The sequence below is a fragment of the Haliotis cracherodii genome, unplaced genomic scaffold (assembly GCF_022045235.1).
Source record: "Haliotis cracherodii isolate W230 unplaced genomic scaffold, xgHalCrac1.p SCAF_2, whole genome shotgun sequence".
In the NCBI taxonomy this organism is placed as follows: domain Eukaryota; kingdom Metazoa; phylum Mollusca; class Gastropoda; order Lepetellida; family Haliotidae; genus Haliotis; species Haliotis cracherodii.
This window is the reverse complement of record NW_027266275.1, coordinates 35035762-35056730: the sequence shown is the minus strand read 5'-3', so window position 1 is coordinate 35056730 and position 20969 is coordinate 35035762. Positions and strand designations below refer to the sequence as shown.

General features: G+C 37.6%; 1 protein-coding gene across 2 annotated transcripts in view; it reads right to left on the bottom strand.

The window, feature by feature from the left end:
- LOC139468025 (long-chain-fatty-acid--CoA ligase 5-like) overlaps positions 1-20598 on the bottom strand; it is a 48169-nt gene extending 27571 nt beyond the window's left edge. Inside the window, exons 1-2 of one of the 2 annotated variants that reach the window (XM_071249694.1) lie at positions 20509-20598; positions 398-549 (exon numbers count right to left, since the gene is read on the bottom strand). In XM_071249694.1, coding sequence (XP_071105795.1) covers positions 398-544 — 147 coding nt within the window. In that variant the 5' untranslated portion in view covers positions 545-549; positions 20509-20598. Of the gene's footprint in view, positions 1-397; positions 550-4319; positions 4497-20508 lie in introns of those variants that run through there. The other variant, XM_071249695.1, reaches the window with a different exon arrangement.
- Positions 20599-20969: the final 371 nt, after the last annotated feature.

The following is a 20969-nucleotide window of genomic DNA, read 5'->3' as shown; positions in this document are numbered from 1 at the left end:
ACTTACTCCAACCTCCTGAGACTGGTAGGTGAACTCCACACTCGGACGAAATCCGAAAGTGATGTTATGGGATCCCTTGGCACCCATGACAACAATCAAAGCATTTCTACTCAAAACTACACCCTCAATACGTTCATATTCCCTCCAGTCATTTGACTAGCAATGGCCACTCAACCATATCACTGTTTACTATAGCATCAGGACTACTGCGAACATGGTGAATGAACAGCAGGGACACTTGACAGGTGTTTACAATGAAGTGGCAACATACTGATCAACTCATCAGTTCATACCCATGACCACCATCAATAATAGATGACATCAATCTTTATCGGACAGCTTCACAAGCTGAGCAGCCAATAACAAAACCCTGGTAGGTCAGTCAGGGCATACTTACGGGTATTTCCGCGGACTGTTTGTCCATATCCACTGCAAACTTGACATGGTCTGGTCGAGTGTAGTAGACAGCAGCTGTGGCCAGGGCACCGACAGTGACGGCACCGGCCCCTGCCAACTTCAGGTAGTCCAGACTCGTCATCGGCATACAGTCTGGCAATATACAACAACAGAAAACCTATAAATAGCTGGCATGTGAATCTGGCCTTCATGGACAAAGTACTACCAGGATCAATATAGAGTATTGATTGCCTTTATGGACAGGTAGCAGTGGGCTGCCATAGTTATGTGTTGACTGACAACAGCATTAGGCAGGCAATGAGATTAATTGGTAAAGCTAGTTAATGCCAGGCATGTGACGTTTTTGGGAAAGAAAAACTGCCCGAAGACAGTGTGTTCAGGAATGAAATGAGAAATGGTTTCAGTCTACCCAGCACTGGATTTGGTTCTACAAAGCTTCCTCATTTGTAAGTGACTGACCAATTGAAATATCGATATATATTTTTAATTGAAACTTAGGTTGAATATTTTTGAAAGTAAAACACCTTGCAACATTATTTCTATAAAGTCCCAGGCTCTCCCACCCCCATAATATCAAATGGTCAGTCTCTAACCCTCCTGTACTTTGCTTAATTAAATAGCTGAACAACTTGCTTGTGGAGCTGGGTTCAAGCAGTGCATCAAAGGCTCCTTGTCATAACAACAATGCTAAATGTTACAAATTTAGGAGTCCCTTGATTCAAATGCTATACAGGAGAAAACCTCAAGGACCCTAAGATTCCCTTAACGTCAAACACTTTCATGTCAACACAATCTGATACGACACCTCCCTGCATGAAGATCACAGGACAACTCTATTGAAGGTCGTGTCAGGTGAATGTTCTAATCTTCCAATCAATGTGAAGGCTTCTTAATTCTTTGTTATGAGTGAGCGAAGCACTGAGACAAGCAGATCTGATTTCTGTATCTCAGAAGTTCTGATTGCAAAAAAACAAAGCTGGGCTATTACATTGTTTTACATATTATACACATCCTGTCATTTCTGAGCTCCAGCATCTACACTGAAAAGGCTGTACTATCAAGGGTGTATTTGAGTTCTGTTGCAGTTGTCTTTTTCTTATAATGACCATAGAGGTAGTTTGTTCGTTTGTTGTTTAACGCCACACTCAGCAATATTCCAGCCATATGACGGCGGTCTGTAAATAATCGAGTCTGGACCAGACAATCCAGTGATTGACATCATGAAATGCATCAACCAAGACAGCGAGCCTGACCACCCGATCCCGTTAGTCGCCTTTTACGACAAGCATAGTCGCCTTTTGTCCCATAGAGGTGGTAAAGAAATGATTCCTGATCGTCAAAGAAAACAGACATTTGATTGGCTCAAGAAGAACCCATTCATCCTTTGTTTAGACCGGGTGGTCAAAGTTCATGATATTCTATTGAAGAGTCTTCAGATCTTGACGCAGACAGGTATCTTATGGGAGTAAAAGATAAGATTGTTCAGATTTATTCGAAAAATAAAGTTTGTCAACTTTGGCAAAAATGTTGATTATTCCCAACACTAACTAGCTCAATGCAAGAAGGTATCCTTCAGTGAAGTAGCACTTCTTAGTTTGAATAGATGGCTTTAACATTACTTTGGCAAATGTAGAGAAAATGTTTTTATATTTCCTTCGTTTTCTATTACCTATATTTTTAATCCATAATATAACCGGATCATTTACCTTAAAATTGAAAAAAACATTCATGAAAAAACCCTCTGTTGTTCAAACAGAAAATATGCTAATAGCCTTATTCATTAATCAGAAACAAGCAATGGATATTTTCCCAAATAAAATAGTTTAAACTTATAAGGGTTAAAAGAATCCTTTGCTGATGTTTCGTAAAGAAAATTTTACAATTGACATCATGTACATGTATATCTCCTGAAGTGGGCCAGATAAACACAGGCGTATTCTTACAACCCTGGATCAGGTTTCATGCAATTCAAGCAACAACAAAGAAATGTTTAAAAAATGCAAAAGATATGAAGCACCTGTAAAATCCTTGTCCATGTATTACAGTCTGGGACAAACTGACATCTACACAAAAGGATTGCTTCCATCATGTCTATCTGCCTTAATATGCTCTTAGAATAGGATTTCACATAGATCTAAAGAGTTAGATCTGTGAATTGGTTCAGGCAAGTAGGGGAAGATATAGGTGACACTTTCTATAATATACACTGTGATATAATGTAAAACTGTGACTTCAAACACAATCTCATTTCTGCTTGATACCTATGAGAGCACTGAGTATTGTTTTAGCCATTATACAGCTGTATTATCTCAAGGGACACCACAAATGGACTTCACACATTATAACCATGTGGGGGTCCAAACCCGTACCTTTGGTGTGACAAACAAATGCTTTAACAAAAAAGCTACCCTACCTTCCTATAAGAACAATCTTAAGCCTAGTTCACATGCACACACTCACCCAGGGCCAAGATGTACTCTGAGGAGTACATTTTGTCAGATTAATTGTGTTTTTAAAATTTACTCTAGGGGGTTAAATATCTCAACTCCATAGGTGAAGCAAATTTCGTACCCGAGTTATTACAGTCTTAGATCCCCTTGTGAACAGGGCAAAAGTTTGTAACACAAGGGTAAATGTTACATCACATTCAGGGTGACATGATTGTTCCTGATTCCATATTCCAGATCATGATTGAAACATGACAGGTGTGTGGCTTACACTTATAAAACTCATGGTACATCTGTGTCTGCGAGACATTGATCAATGAATATACAAGAGGTGATAATACCCTACCAGCTGGTGACAAGGAGATTATGACACCAGGTGTCAGCTCACAAACTGCGAGTAGACACTTTTGCCACTTTTACAAATATTCCAGCCATATCGTGGCGTGGGGGACTGTACCCAAGTGGGGAATGAAACCACTATGTTACCCCTCCACCTTCATTCGTTGAAAGCATATTCCTTTCTTAGAATATTCTTTGACATTAAAAATAATCAAGGCATTGCAAGAGTTTTTCCTTTTTTTTAGTTTGTGTTGTAGATGTCATACATTGTCCTTTTGCACAATAAACAACAGAGCAAAAACTTTCTCTGCTGACTGTTTATTCTACAAACTATAAACTATAAAGCATCCTACAAATAAACTATGAACAAAAATCAAAAACTGACTATTTACTTTACAAAAAACAAGACAAAAAGTGAGCAGGGCTCACTTGAACACCGACTTCAACTTCAACATATTCAAAACATGAAAAAAAAAAACATTTTCTCAGAAAATCTACTAATAGAAATTAAACTTTTCACTGCACCTCTCCTTTTGGTATTGAAACTGTGCCCCCAATTGGAAAAGAATCCATGAAGTAGTTTTTAATGTATAGGTCGCACAAAAGTAAAAAACAATTTTCAGAAAATACAAATATTGAAATGAAATGTCGCACTTCACTCTCCTATAAACATAAAAAGTGTTTACCAAGTTTGAAAAGAATCTATTCACTGGCTTTCAAGTTATATGTCGCACACAAAAATGTCCTCAGAAGGAAGGACAGACGGATGGACGGAAGGAATTCCTTCTTGTAACTATATACCCCTGCCCTTTTATGTCAAGGGGTATAAAAAAAATAATCATGCCAATAAAGCATTCTACAAATAAACTATAAACCAAAAAAAACCTATCCATTACAAACCAAGTGTTTAACAATCACAATCAAAATTGCAAAATCCTGATAATTACAAACACATATCTCACTTCAAACTACGAGACAAGGTCAACCAATAACATGTTTAGTTCAGATAGTATCTTCAGCATGTACTACAAATAAATCTAAGTTCCTAAACACCATGTCAAATTAAGATAATGGATTATCACTTTTAACTACAAAATGTAAACACATTCAACAAACCTTTCTGATTTACTGTGGCACTCTACTCAATATTAGCACAAGAAATCACCAACCAAGCACGAGACCTATCCCCAATGTTAGGCAGTCTGTTTACAGTTCCGTCTGTTTGTGTTAAAGGCACCAGGCAGAAGGTGTGAGCATGTCAGAAATCCACCTCTACCTCCAGGTAGCTGAATGACCACCAGGTACAAGAGTACGCTCCCCGGCCACAGGTGAGGTATGAACTTTGACCACCGAGGAGCAACCTACGTCACTCTCTAAATCACTCTGCCGGCCGACACTGATTCTGGACTTTGATCAGTTGTTATGTAACTTGACCTGAAGGAGCCCCCGCTGTGGAGTACCTGAGACTAAAGTTCATATAACATATGCAGGGCTCAGGGTTCCTTGTGAATAAAACTTTAAAGTTCCATGGTCTCAATGTGTTTATTATGGAGCCCTTAAAAAGGAGACTAAATATAAACAAATACATTTGTCCTATTAATTAATAAAATAGTTGTTCAATTAAAAATGAACTACAAAAATAGGCTCTGACTTGATGGTAATCCTTAATCAAATAATTCTGTAATTAAATTTCAATTTTTAAGTCATGTTACAGATAGGAACTTGAAATACATGACCTTTCCTTTCCAAAGTCATTCATATCAATCCAGATGTTCGGAAATCTGTTTGTGAATTAAAATTTAAAGATTTTTTTCAATCCAGCTGTTGATGATTACCCAAATCACATAGAGACTCAATCTGATTAAAGTCACTAAGTACAATGTCTAGATTGAGACCAACAATGGGCATCATCACCCATAGTCCCCTTTTCAATAGTAAACATGGTAAAGCTGGTTTGCCATTTGGGCGAGTGTTGAGGTCCTTGAATTTGCTAACATACATGAATCTATGGTTGCACCAAATTTTTTAATTAAGACATTAATGTGATGATGAGGAGCCCTCGACTTTCAGGTTAAATTTCAATCATTGGTAAAGGGCTTTGAGAGTAAGTCAAATACTACCAGTGATAAAATAATGACTTATGCAGGGGCTTTTATCTTCTGTGTAGTCAGTCAATACATTAACAATTCATTGAGCTGGCTAAATTTGTGACCATATAGACCACAGAAAACACATTCAACTTACAGGGTTCATTTCAACATATGTATGTAAATGAGTAATCTAATTTCATAAATTATATGCTACATTAATTCAATATTGAAAACAAGAGGTAACTTTATCATGTTAACATAAGTTTGTTTGTTTCTTGTTTAAGACAGCATCCATATAATTTCAGTCTGTAAATAAGAAAATGTGGACCAGACAAACCAGTGATTGATATGAGCAATGACCCATACTGTCAGGGTACTATGAAACATAATCAACCAAGTCCCCTAGTGAGTGAGTGAGTTGGGTTTAAAGTCAATTTGAACAGTATTCCAGTTATATCATGACGTGTCAAGTTAATGTTGGGAAGAAAGTCTGAATTAATGCAGGTCCCTGACGTTTAACACCTTGGTGAAACCTACAAGTGCGGAAGTAGTGCTGACAAACCTAAAAACAAAATCAGAGCAAACCAGGATTCAAACCCTCAATCATTGGGACACAACTCTGCACAGTGAATTGCAGTGCCTTAAAGTCACCTAGGAAGACATATAGCTGCCTTTTACCACAAGCATAGATTACCATTTTTTTCTTAAGCAATGAGCATGGTGAGTTGTGCTGTAATTGATGAAAAATAATCTGATGTCATAAGAACTACCATCCCAGAACATTTCCCAAGAAAAATACAAAATATATTCTCTATGTTTTAAAACTGATAGACTAAAATGTTTGAAACACAGACATCAAACCCATTAATCGATAATGCGTTTGTTCACTGCCATGCTCCTTGCAATCACAAACAGAGATAAAACCTTTGAACCAATACATATGATTGTTCTTGGACAATCAACACGGCTTGTTCAGGACTACAAACTGCTACTAAACAACACTTCACTGTATGCTCTGGGCACCTTGCTACACACGATACACTGGCCAATAAATGTCTATGAAATGAGACTCACACTTCGTCAGGTCCTCTAGGCCAAGCTGTTTTTTGTTTGGTTTACAACCCCCACCCACCCATACACCCACCCACACACAAATAATTGAAAAAATTCAGAATCATAAATCTCAAATGCTACTTTTCAATGAGGTCAACCATCAAAGAATATTTACTTGTCCTCAGTATAATTTAGTTGTCTTGGGCTGGTGGACTAGCATAACTTTTGTCGGATCGAATTGGGTATATCTAGTACTCAATGATATATACTTCATGTCAAGCATTATACAGATCTGTGTCATGACATGGCTAGGTACATAAATTCCACATAAATCTCTCCTGTAGCAACATAAACTGACTAACATATCACTTGTTCTGCCTTCTGTGACACTGTGTTAAACAATGTCATAGCAGCACCAGTTGGCAGTGGGCCATTCCTTCTAACATTGATAATACATCCAAACAATACACCACATACAACAGGCTACAATGACATACTTCTCTAGTCTTGGATCAAGGGGACAAAGGTTCATAGCGTAGCCACAACAAGGTTCTTTTTATGTATTTTTTTTGTTCCCATATGATTAAACGTTTTGCACAGTTGTAGCACATTTAGGATGCAGTTTCTGAAAACAGGTTGACCAATATATTTTTGTAACATCAAAACTTTTGAGTGAGTAAGAAAGTGAGTGAGTTAAAATTTAAAGTCACAATGACAGTATTTCAGCAAAAATAAGTCACCATACTAGGGACCTTTGGGACTTACGGTACCTCTGCTACGCGCATTGTACACCATCCCTCCAGCAATTGTTTTGTTTGTTTGTTTGTTGTTTAACGCTGCACTCAGCAATATTCCAGCTATATGACGTCTGTCTGTAAATAATCGAGTCTAGACCAGACAATCCAGTGATTGACAATATGAGCATCGATCCACGCAATTGGGATCGATGACATGCATCAACCAAGTCAGCGAGTCTGACCACCTGATCCCGTTGTCGCCTCTTACGACAAGCATAGTCGCCTTCCAGCGATTGTTAGCAGAAAAAGTTGGGCCACCATACTAGGGTTGGTTGGTTGGTTGGTTGGTTTGTTGTTTTACACCGCAGTCAGCAATATTCCAGCTATATGACGGCGGTCTGTAAATAATCAATGATTGATATCATGAGCATCGATCCACGCAATTGGGATAGATGACATGCATCAACCAAGTCAGCGAACCTGACCACCCGATCCCCTTAGATGCCTCTTACGACAAGCATAATCGCCTTTTACGGCAAGCATGGGTTGGTGAAGATCTTCACAGATCACCATACTAGGGACCTTTGGGACTTATGGAACCTCTGCTACATGCATTGTACATCATCCCTCAAGCCGCCAGCTATTGTTAGCAGGTTAAGCGGAAAATTAAAATGAATAAATACTCTACATTTAAAAACCATGATAGATATTAACATTCTTTGAATGACATGGTACAAGAATGCTGAGGCATTGAGGCACTACCATGAGAACGTCTTAGTTGATGTATCTTTTAAAATATTAAGATAAAGAGGCAAAGAAAACATGAAATTCCACTATCTGGATATATGAATGGAAACATCAAAGGATATGTGACACACCCAAGGTTAAGTCAATAAAGTTAATGGCAAACTGCATAGCTAATTCATGTGTGGCATTATGAAAGTCAAAAGCATCTCAGTTTTCTCTTCCACCATAAAAGAGTTTTCTTTTGGAAAATGTCCACTAAGGTTAGGATGCTGTAGCTGTTGTGTATGTCATCTCATTGCTCATACTAGTCAATAGGCAGGCAGGTAGACTGACATTTAGTCTCTGAAAACCTAATTTTGACAGAATCAAACAACTACATTGATATTGAAAAGTGCCCTAGTGAGATCAGCCTTTGTAAAATCTAGACTTTCTTCCTTTTTGGGCTATAATATTACTGTAAGGGCTGGCTGGGAAAACACTATGGTTCTGGGATTGTGAGGCACACAGGAAAAGAACAATCAAATCATAAACATACCAGGCTATTGTTTCCCAGACACAACACAGGCTGTTGTCAAGGTAGCACATGGAACTAATTCTAATACTTGGTGGGATTCATTAATATTCACATGATCCGTGCATATTTGCATATCAGGAAACTCATTGTCATACACACGTGCATCTGCCTCACACAAAGGACGAGCCTTTTAAAGTTTAATGCATATCATGCATATCAAACTACATATGATCAGATCGTAAACAAGTGATCAATATTGGGTTAAGATTACACTCATAGAGCATGGTGAGCTAAGGTTGATAACAGGTTTAACTTTATCAAAAACATTAACTTGAAACATGCAAGTGTGAATGGAAATTTAACTTGCCTAAAGGTTAACTTGCCAAATGCCAGGATTTCGATTTCCTTTCCTGTTGTGCCAAATAATTATACAGGTTATTGTAAGGCTGTAAACACAAGTGGGCAAACAAGCCTGGATTAGAGACAGAAAGTATAGAACACCTGACTGTTTCATATGACTATAGTCAATCTTTCACTTTATGACACTTTTTCATACTAACTAATAGTCAAATAAAAAAAAGCAGGTGTTCTGTAAAATCTTTTAAATAGTATACTTAGTATAGTTGAAAAATAAGAGGGCAAGTCAGTCCACACTTTATTCCAAGACAATCGTACATGGTGCATCAAATTGATTTATCTAATGGATCACAAAATCTGTTTTGCTTGTTTTTTTAATAAATAACATATGCTCTATCAATGTTTTGTATTAAATGCACAGATCGGAGGACGAGGACCAAAGCCCTCTGCCAGTGATAAAGTAACTTAGTCCAGTTCACAAGGTAAAATACTTGGGCATCAGGCAATGGATTCTTTAACCATTTAAATCAAAGAATAAATCAGTAAGACATCCTAGGCATCCATTGTAACCATTTGGGTCCCCTATTACAAGCATGAGGTAGCATGGTACGCTGCATACTGCGATAGTTAATTTACAATGGATCGTAATGGCACACGATTACAAACCTATATGTCATACACAAAATGTTTCTTGTTCTTTGTTCGACTTTTATGAAACACCAATTGGGATTGATCGATGCTGATTTTCTTTACCAATTTCGGTAAACAAAGTACCTGTCACTAGCAACTCAAGAGGGGGCAACTCTATATATTTTGTGGTATGATACGTCTGGAATATGTGCATACGACCTAGGTTGGGTCATGGAAATTTGTCCAAACAAATGGGTTCTTTCCTGATCAATTTCAAATGGAGGTAGGGGTAATTTCACTTTAAAAACATGCCAGAAACTAACGTGTTTCCTTACAAGATGCCTTGACATACATAATCGATCAATCGATGAAATATTGTGCTTAGATTTGCATAATTAAACAGTCAACAAGGGGTGTGGATTACAAGATTTACCGATACTTAGATAATATAGAGTCATACCATAAGGAGAACCGATTCTGTAGCACTGATGGACAATAATACCCTGATTATCTGTTTAAACCAAAGGAACCTACTGCCATATAGACTAATGCTGAGTCTTTGAAAACATATCCTCTGGATAGAAACAAACAACTCCATTTAAATTTAAAAGGAAGCCCAGTGCAATGGGAGATACCTATGGAAATTATAGACTTGCTTCATTTAAGGTGGAAGGGGAAATATCATTTGGGGACTGTGAGACAAACTACTACTGCCACTCTGATTGAAAATAAGTGAAGTCTTAGATGGCCCAGTACGAGTGAGTGAGTGAGTGAGTGAGTGAGTGAGTTTGGTTTAACTCCGCTTTTAACATTATTCCATTAATATGGGAGGAAAGCCCGAAGTGATGCAGGTCTCATACGTTTACCACTTCGGTGAAACCCATGAGCACAGGCAGTACAAATGAACCTCACACAGCATGTTCAGTGCAATAATTGGTTTGATGTGACAAAGGTTACACTGATTGAACACATGGATTGTGAGTTTCAATCTGCAAGTAATCATTATTGTGTGGGCTGCTCAAGGGTAATCAATAAACCTGAAACAGATGTTATGTGACAACAGCAACCAATACCTTAGGTTTAACATAGCATTTGGTAAAGGACACAAAGGGTTAATGTCGCTTTGAACAGTTTTTCAGTGTCAGTATATTGTGAGACTGATCACAAAGTATTGCCATTCTTAGATATTTATGACTTTGAGGGTGACACACGATCGATCATGGTCCAAGAATCATAACCATGGCAATAATAGTCTGGAACTCAAACAAATGACCAGTGGATTCTGGCACAAACTAAGGGAGGTAACTCCGAACAATGATATAGGGTGCCTTAAGAATTAAAAATAGGGACAACATTAGCCTGCAAGTACAAATCAGTCTATCTGATGTTAATGGTATCACAAGGCTTGGTAGTATTTACGATTTTTTTAGAGAGTGTTGAAATACATCATCACTATTTGAGCTAGAAAATGTTTCAGGTTAATTTCTATCAATGAAGTCCTGAGAAAAAAAACTAGACATATGGAATGCCAAGAGGAAAGTTCAGCTTTTATATCCCAAGTCTGTTATTCACCTAGAGATTAACATGATCAGAGCTAGTCTTGTTATCACATTCATCGTCACATCCAGAGTTACAGGTTAAGGTCTCCCAACTGAACAGAGGGAGATGACATGCCTCCTTCTAGCCATACTAACTGGACTTTAGCTGATATGAGGAGTTCTCAATGCAAGTGATGACTTTCAACTCCTTCCTTTAAATCCACATTAGTTTCCATCTTTTAAAAACCAGATCTTTTACTTTGATTTGATACTTCTCTGCATGAAGATGGATAATACCGGAGCAATGTACTTTCTTGCCATTCAGCTCAGAGACAACAGTAACTGTATCCTTACCATTGTTTTCTAAATTTGGAAATCAGATACGCTACTCTGATAATCAGATATGCGTGCTGATGCCAAGTATTAAGAAGCCTCCCCAATAATTGGCTGATGAGAAAGTTCATATGATCTTACTTTCTATGGAAAGTTTGTTGGTTCTTCACAAAGACAGGTATTGAAAATTAAAGTAAGAGATCTGGGTCATGTTCCACACACACACACACTCGCACACACATATACGTACATGCACACGCATGCACACACGCACGCACGCACGCACGCACGCACACACACACACACACATGATTTATCAGGATTCAGAATCACCAGATGTCTGCTGGTACATTAAGAGAAACATTCACTGTAAAGAGAAAATGCAACAGAATACAAAGTTTATCATTAAGAACTAGTGGACTACCACTTTTACCATTAGGTGTATGGCAAAACTGTATCGGACCTTTTTTGTGGACTAGTGACAGCAAATATTAATTTCCTGCCATGATGTATGATGATGAATGACAAGGCCTTATGAAGATACCATGACAGGAAGTGGATCCCATTCACTAAGAATACCTCAGTAAAAATAATCCCTGTAAGCCGAATCCAAGTGACCCTTGCCCAGCACTGCAACTAGGTGAGTAATTATGGTAAGACAAGAATACATGGAGCAATAAGCCTAACTGCTGGAAAAGTCGGGCAGGTACAGATAGAGCAGGCAGATAGCTGGCCTCTGACCCTGCCCTCTGACCCCTTGGTGTAAGAGAAAGGGCACCTGCTGAGATCCTGATGGATGCCTTACATCAACACACTTATTATAAAGAAAGGTACAATATGTAAAGTGCAGAAAGTACATATAAGAAAAGAAACTAACATTTATGGCACTACATGCCTGAAGAAGATCTCACAAAGTTTTGCAAAAGTATTAAAGAGATAAAACTCATTTTCTTTCTTTAGGCCTGTTAAAACATTTCTTGTTCTACAGGATTTGTCCATCCAAAAAACTGCCTCCACCGTCACATAACTTTTTATTTCCAAGCACTGTTAAGAAATGACTTTTTCAACTCAAATTTTGTTTCTCTGCCCATAGCTTCCAGTGGTTTCTCATCACAGCCTAAAACCCAAAAATTAAAATATAGTTTAAGCACTGATTGGAAAAGACTTATCTTTGCATCAGATTCCAACTTTTATGTCTACCTAGTAACTTATAGTTAATTCAGAGATATATAATGTTACTTAGTTACTGTTTTAGAATGAACGTAAAACAAAGGAAGTTACAATAGCCTAATTACCTTCATAAGAATAACTAAAGAATAACTAAAGATTATCACGTCTGTGGCACACTCAGGATGCTGACTGACCAAATTACATTGAAACAGAATTTTGTGTGACAAGACAATAAGAACAATACATTCGTAAATTTAGCATTTATGCTAAACATACATAATTGGACAGATTCTACACTGATTAGCAGCAAGGCCAAAGAAATAGACAAGAGGAACATAACATATAAGGCCTACCTCATAATATGTGATCCTAACAGCAGAAATACACAAATCCTTGCCAGCTTTGAAGACACTCATCTAAGCCAAATGACGTCTCAAATGAGAATCTTTTCTGTTTACATCATAAGCATGCTAAGTGTTTTTCTTTAAGTCGTCACTTACCATAGTAAAAACCCAAATACATGGACCTTGTAAACAAACAACACAATAAATCAAAACAAAATACACTTATGCCCGACCATTACAGTCATGGCCATTTGCATCTTTTCCTACTTCATTTACTTTCACATGTTTACAGATTTACAAGTTGTAACCTATTAGAGTCATCAGGAGATGACACATCCCCCCAGTCTGGGGCAATTCCGAAATGGAGTTTGGCTACTTATAGCCCAATTTTGGTTCATTGCCATTGGACACCTTCAGTTCGGTTCAGTGAAGAAAACATCAGAAGATGACAAATCCCCCCAGACCCCGCACATTTGAAAAAACTCATCATCTGACTGTAGCTTTAAGTTCAACTTGATGAGAGAATTCCTATCTAATCTGTCTGCCCGCTTGCACATGTTACAAGAGCTATCAAAACAATACCATGGAATTGGGATTCTGAACGTGTACTTCTATGTCAGGTTGTACCATTATGAGTCAAAGTCAACTTGTTGAAATGGAAATGGAAAAAATATAAATTAAAACAAATCCATATATAGCAACAGCACCAGTTGACAACCTGGTTTTTGTGTGTGCACAGTTTCAAGAAAGAGTACCTACATGTATTAGCATGATCAGTTTTAGAGATATGGTCTGGAGAAAAACACCACTAGGAACAGAGTCAAAGTCAAACTAATATATTTTTAAAAATTCCTAAATAGCAAAAGGCACCACCTCAACCCCTGATAAATACATGTACATGTTTGGATGAATAGTTCTGTTCCGAAAACAACACCTACATCCGTTTCAACTTAGTCTATCATGTTTCCATGGTAAGTTTGAAAAAATCCTAAATAGCAAAAGGCACCACCACTTCAGCCGTTGGTTAATACATGTACCAGGTTTGGATGAAAAGTCTTTCACGGTTTCAAGCTGTGCTTCGGAAATTAAATCCACCTCCGCCAAATTTTTTCCATGGAAATCGTGAAAATTAAAAAATGCCCAAAACAGCAAATAGCAAAAGGCGCATTTCTGGATATGTTTGATATATCTGCCAATTTTTGTTGAAAAATATTTAACAGTTTTCGAATTGTGCTCTGGAATAGGAAAATTATTACGGACGGATGAACAGATGGCCTGACATGGTGTTCACTATATCCCCAAATTTTCAAAGCGGGAGATGATAATGAAAAACAGTAAAATCCTCCTCTAGACAGTCAATCCTGAAACATGTCCTGAAAAACAAGAATATTTTTAATGAATGACATCAGAATAACACCAGTACTGATGTCTTTTCAAGCACTGTATGCTTAATTACACATTTGTACATGGCCATTAATGTGATTAGGAGCAGTACAGTGCAGAGCAGTTAGAGGCGACCAGCAGGACCACCAGTTGTTGAAAAAACCAGCCCATCAAATAACTCACAAGCCAATAGGACAACTCAATAACTAGTCCACCTGCTGTGGTTTGTTTATCTGTTAAATGCCAGATATGATAAGTTGATCAATAAAGATTCATTAGGACATGACTGAAATATGATTCAAACATTGCTGCTGCCATCACCTCAAATTGATCAGGACTGCTTAACATGCTTACGGAATATACTGATATAAGGGCAAGAATTCAGTGTACATGGTGTATTGAACAGTGCCCCAGTCAATGACCCCTCCAAAAAACACATACCTAATGTTGTTTCTGCGCACAGCCACTCATAGTCCACTGGACAATTGTTTCTTAAACCAAGCATAGTGTTTTCATAGGATATAGGTAAATTGACCCAAACGTGTTAAAATAAATCTGCAAGTGAATTTTGCTTTAGCCACATTCAGCAATATTCTTGCTATATCACAAATAATCAGACAATCAGTGGTGGATAACATGAGCAGCAATCCACATATTTAGGGTACAAAGACTTTCACTTGACCTATTTGCCTCTTTTAGGTTGATCAATATGACTGAGCGAATGTAGTTTAATGCCACAGCCATCTATATTCCTGCTATATCATTGCTGCGTACAAATAGTGAAGTCTGGGTGAATCAAACTGCTGGGGGTTGACAGCAAGAACACTGTCCCAACCTGTATGATGACAACCCGTGAAGATCCAGGTAAGAACTGGTCTACAGCAACCCATGCCTGCCGTAAGAGGCAACTAACAGGATCAGGTGATCAGACTCGCTGACTTGGTTATTCCAATTGCGTAGATCAATGTTCATGTCGTCAATCACTGGATTGTCTGGTCTAGACTCGATTATTTACAGATCGCCATCATATAGCTGGCGTATTGTTGAGTGTGGCGTTAAACAAACAAACAGTATGATGACACACAATCAGCCTAGTCACACATTGGGACCACAGTTTGGGACAGCATAGAATGTTGCTCATAATATCCATCACTGGCTCATCTGGTACTTCTTCAATTATTTACAGGATGTCGAAATATTACAGAAAAAAGCTGAATGCACAGCGCCGGACACGTCCACTTGTCCGAGACTAGTTAAAATCTAACGGGACTAGTTGTTTTTACCCAAAATCTAGTTATTTTACATAAACCACTAATCAAGAATAAACCATGGACTAGTCGGATATTATTAACGTTGTTTACCACTGGAGTGACATTAAACAACAAAAACAAATGAACAAAGATAAATGATATTTACACAAATAACACATTAAAAAAGACACAAAGACCACATATAAACTTCCCTGTGATATCCAACTAAGTTATTTGACAGGATAATCTACCACACTGACTATTGTGATGCCCCACTACATTTCAAATAACCTTGTATCAGCTCTTCCTAAACGACAGGCAATAAATCTCCAGAGACTGAGGGTGGGGTGAACGGCATGGGAACTCTGGGTTATTTTGGTAGCTGGCCTTTGCCCCTCCAGAAAAGCTACCCCCACCACACACATGCCACATGCCTGACCCACTAATCTTTAATACATGTCAGAGTATCCCTGCAACTTAGGAATCCATTATCACACAAGCATATACTGTGTATACTGAGACAGTGACCTAAATCTGAGGACACAACATGTACTGATTTCGGAACAGGAAATAACTACACATATATTTTATATGTCATTGTGAATGACTAAATGAATATGATACGACACATTCAGCAGTATTCCATTTATGCAGCATGTACAATACCACGTGTAAATAATCGACTCTGGGCAAGGTAAACCAGTGGGTCATTTTGGCAAAGATCTGCACATTTCAATGTCCAAAATGACATAAGGATAAGAATTTATGCATGAACAACTTCTTTATTACAATTAAGAGCGATGTTTCAATGTAGGGTCTAACACTGTCAATCTCATTAAAATCAGACATCCCATTAGGGGTCACATCAGAACGACCTTCAGAGCGTTGCTTACCAGATCATGAAAGTGACAGTCGGAATGTGATTTCTAATCATATAACCTCGAAAACTTTAACACAGGGTATTCCAAATGATAGTTACGGGTTAATGATAGTTAAAGGATGAAGCCAGTAATGTGACTTTCTTTTATTACTGGCTTCATCCTTTGTTTATGTCACTGACTTCACCGATGATTGTCATCACTACCCTTGTGTGTACATAACAGGCTTCTCTACTCCAGCATAACAATATCTACTCTACTGTATAAACATTGCCTCCTACTTGTATATATACTTGTCAACCACACTCTGTATATCACTTGCTTGATAACATCGCTCTTAATTGTAATAAAGAAGTTGTTCATCCATAAATTCTTATCCTTACTTAGTACTCCAACTTCTAAATGCCTATCAATGAAGTCTAAAATGAAACTCAAAGATTATTTAAAATAATATTTCAACAGTATTTCAGAGTCAGAATGATACCATACTACATGGCTGACAAACAAATGGCTGATTTTGCATTACTTCTCATATCACTTTTGTAACACAGTCAAACAATGTTGTGTCGAAGTTAAGGGATCTGCATATAACAATTCAAGTTATCCAGGGTTCAACACAACCACAAATGATGAATAAAGAAGGAATACACAGGGAATAAGCTTTTACTTCCAGACAACTGAAAGTTTGACACATCAATATTTGACACAACAGTGTGTGACAAAAACTACTATGACAAAAGTTTTCAGATTGGTTCATTTTCTAGAACACTGCAGATTTCATTCTGTACTTGAAAAAAGGTGGGCCATAACCAAAAAATGTGTGCCAGTCAGAAAATCGAATGGGCCATTTCTGATAATATACATGATATATGTTGACTTTCATCTGACAGTCTGAGCCACAGAAAGAGTTCAAGCAAATTCCTTTGAAACATACAAGGTGCATACATAAGTTTTGAGGTCCTCACATGACAGGCTAGCTTGCAGAATATTAGCTGGCTTTTCCTTAGAATTATCTGTTTCATCATAATCCCCATTTGCCTTTCTTTGCCATGCTTTGCCAATGGCCTCAAAATATGCATCTTGAAATACGATTGGTTGCCACTAGCAATATGAACCAATCACTGAGCTCAATATAAAATATTTTGTTGCTGTTACCAGACATCGTGTATAGTTATTGCAAACACCTGTTAGTACTGTCACAGCAACTGACTCAGGACAACAACCATTGTCCGAATGAACATTTAATTCCAAAGGCCAAACACCAAGTAGCCATGACATGTATATGTCTCGATTCCTTAATTGCCATTACTTATATGACGCTCATCCCCATTGTTATTCCTCTTTACGATTGTATTGTACATCAGTGTTCTGCTGACACAGAGGCCTCACGGGATTCTCACATTATTTTATCGATTGCTGCATGATATTTACTCTCAGTGGGACAAGGGGCGCATTAATATAGATGGGTTTACAGTATTTTATATAATTATCGGAGTCACTTACTGTATCAAAAACAGTTGTCATTACAAATAAATGTCATGATTTTCATTGCCTTTCATTGTCTCAATTTACTATCAGAGCCTTTCATTGGCTGAAAGTCACAAATGGTCCAATCAAAATCAAGTTAACATATTTTTGAAAATGTAGTACCTAGTCATCGTTCTGATAATGCCAAAGATGTTTCTGCTTCAAATAGGGCTTGGACGATACACCAACTGTGCGATCCGCTATGTATCATGATACCTTACTCACGATCTGATATGTATCATGATACTTGCATGTGCTCTTATCTGTGGTGCATAAGCCATCTTTTTCATAGAGAGGATGGCCAAATACCTGGTACACTGATGATTTACAGTTGGGAGTGTGGAAAATGAAAATATGTGTTTTCACAATTAAAGTGCACTACTGATTAGTGTTTAGTGGAACAGTTATTTAACCTAACATTTAAGGTCAGAATCGATATTTTTTACTTAGTGTGCGACTGTGACCGACACTTGCATCGAGAAGTGAAAAATCGCGATCCACTGATGCATCATTGTATCGTCCCACCACTAGCTTCAAATGACCTTCATATCATAGAATCACCAACCACAAGTTATGTTAGCGATACACAGAATGTGTTGCATGGCGCACCTGAGAGTGACCATGGTGACAGACTGAGAAAAGGTAGACAAACTGAGAAAGGTAGAAATTTTCAGCAGACCTGGTTCCATGACTACACATGGTTGCAGCATTACTCAGGAAGAAATACTACACAATGTCAGCTTAATAACAAAGTTACATTCTAATTTTATAATGAGTTCCTTGATGAGACATGCTAACGGCAGTGATCACAAACAAGCTATTGTGGCTAATTATAGGACATTGACGTTGTGTATTATCTGAGAAAGATGCCACCCGAAAACTTTCTGTATTGCAAACCTTACTTTGCATCAGTAACTTGAATACCATTGTGTTTTAAATTTTGTATGTTCTCTCAGAGTGTGGCCCCATACTTTTTGAAAATGACCCCATGTGTTAATGCGGAAGAGCTCCCTGTCCCCTACTGTTCAGTTTCTTGGCAGAACACTGGTAAATTTACTGTCAGACACACAGAGTGAGTGAGTATGGATTTACGCTGCTTTTAGCAATATTCCAGCAATATCACGACGGGGAACACCAGATATGGGCTTCACACATTGTACCCATGTCGGGAATCGAACCCTGTTCTTCGGTGTGACGAGCGAACCCTTAACCACTAGGCTACCCGACCGTCCAGCCAAACAAAATGAGTTGTGCATCTGTCACTTCAGGTGACCTTGGCTCTATTAGCCTTGGTCCAGAGACGAAGAGGTGAGGTTTTACCCTTAGCCTATTTAGGGTTAGGCAGGTGCTCCAATTCACCAACACAGCAACCACTACCACTATGTGCTGACCTGGCACATAAAGCTTCTTTTTTTATTCCCTACTTGTATAAAGCAAACTGTATATAAGGGAAGCTATTGACTCCATAATGTCACTTCCTACTCAGAACCTAACATGACCCCTTGCATATCGGAATATGAACATGATGAATGTCATCAATATCAACATATCATTATTGAACCCAAACATGTAGCGCGTTGTTAGTGCATATTATACAACAGACAACAGTAAGCACCACTAAAAGGATGTTTCCAACTTTCCTCTACATATCCAGAAGTAAATGATGCATCACACTTGAAGAAAGATTTCATAAACACCCTCTTTTTTAGAACTTACTACGCCATACTAATGAATGAATGAAATTCTGATGCATGGGAACTTTATAAATTATTTCTTGAAGCTCCTGGCAAGAGAAAGACTGAATGTAGTTTTGTATTCAGCAGCTCACTTATAATGAGAAAACATTATTGCCATGAAAAGCTTATACAATGTTATAAGGTTCCCTTGATTGGGGACAATTAGCATCCAAGGACTAGCCAATGGAAAAGTAGCATCTCATCTCTAGTGATTTAATAGTTTCAATTGATTGCCTTGTGTGTATGATGTGAAATATAGAGTTGGTAAGCCAGTTATGCAATGCATTTAATACTTCAAAATGTGACATAAAATTTGAATTCAGAGTTATTTTCGTAAAGATATCTTTTTAGTATAGCAAAGACTTTAGTTTTGTGGTGTTGGCTAATTGTTTATTTACCATAGAAGAACCGTTAATCTTTCATACATCTACAAAACTTGTATTGATATTATTTCCTTAGTGATCACCATTCTAATCAATTCATCTTTTGATTCACAAGTGTGAAAACAAAGCGGTTATTATTTGCATGGTTTTTTTTTATTGCATTTTACATTAACCACTGATCCAAAATGAGCGGCGAATGGTTGGATTTGATCAATGATGTCTTCCCCTCTATTTTGTGCAAAATATGACAAAGGATTGTCTTTAATCATTTAACATGGTTGTTGACAGAAATACTCATAATAATTGTAGAAATCGCATTACTGTGATTAAACATGTTAGAGACTTCATTCATTCTGGAATATACTCTACATGGGAGAAAATCAACAATTTTCTTTCGTAAACTCTGAATCTATATTACTAATGAATCATATTTTGAAGGAAAAAAATAATCAAATATAAGTTTTGGACCCTGATCGCAATGTCAAGAGCGAATATATGCCAGCACGCACATGATGAATATCAACACAAATAGTTTGTTAACAATCGCCATCGTGTCATGTTGACTATCCTGTAAATATTAATCAGAGATATACACCAAACTGAAGAATGCACTACAGTTTATCTGTCATACTCACGGGTTAATTTGGAATCGAATATCTGGATGGGGGAACAGTACAATAACGGTGTGTTGTGTTTCAACCGGCGTGCTGAACCTAAGATCACACCATAACAGTAACCACGCAGTAAAGACGATGGCGAATTTCTAATGGCTTGAATTAAATAATAAAATATTATTAACCCATCCTTGGCAAATATCACTTCTTTTATTGTTTATTTTTTATTTACTTTACGAATTGAATTGAGCTATCCTTTTAGAATAATAATACATTTCCGTGACAATAACACAATTCTATCAGGAAATTTAAAACGAACTAGGAGTTTTTATAATAATTTGTAAAATCGAAACGCCAAAAATGGATCACCAAAATGTGGGTCTGGGAGTTTGTTATATGAAAATGTGCAGAGAATGCCATAAATTGCTGATTGAACCAGTGTATGCTGAATTAAACAGACAGTTTGTGTGGGTGGGTGAACG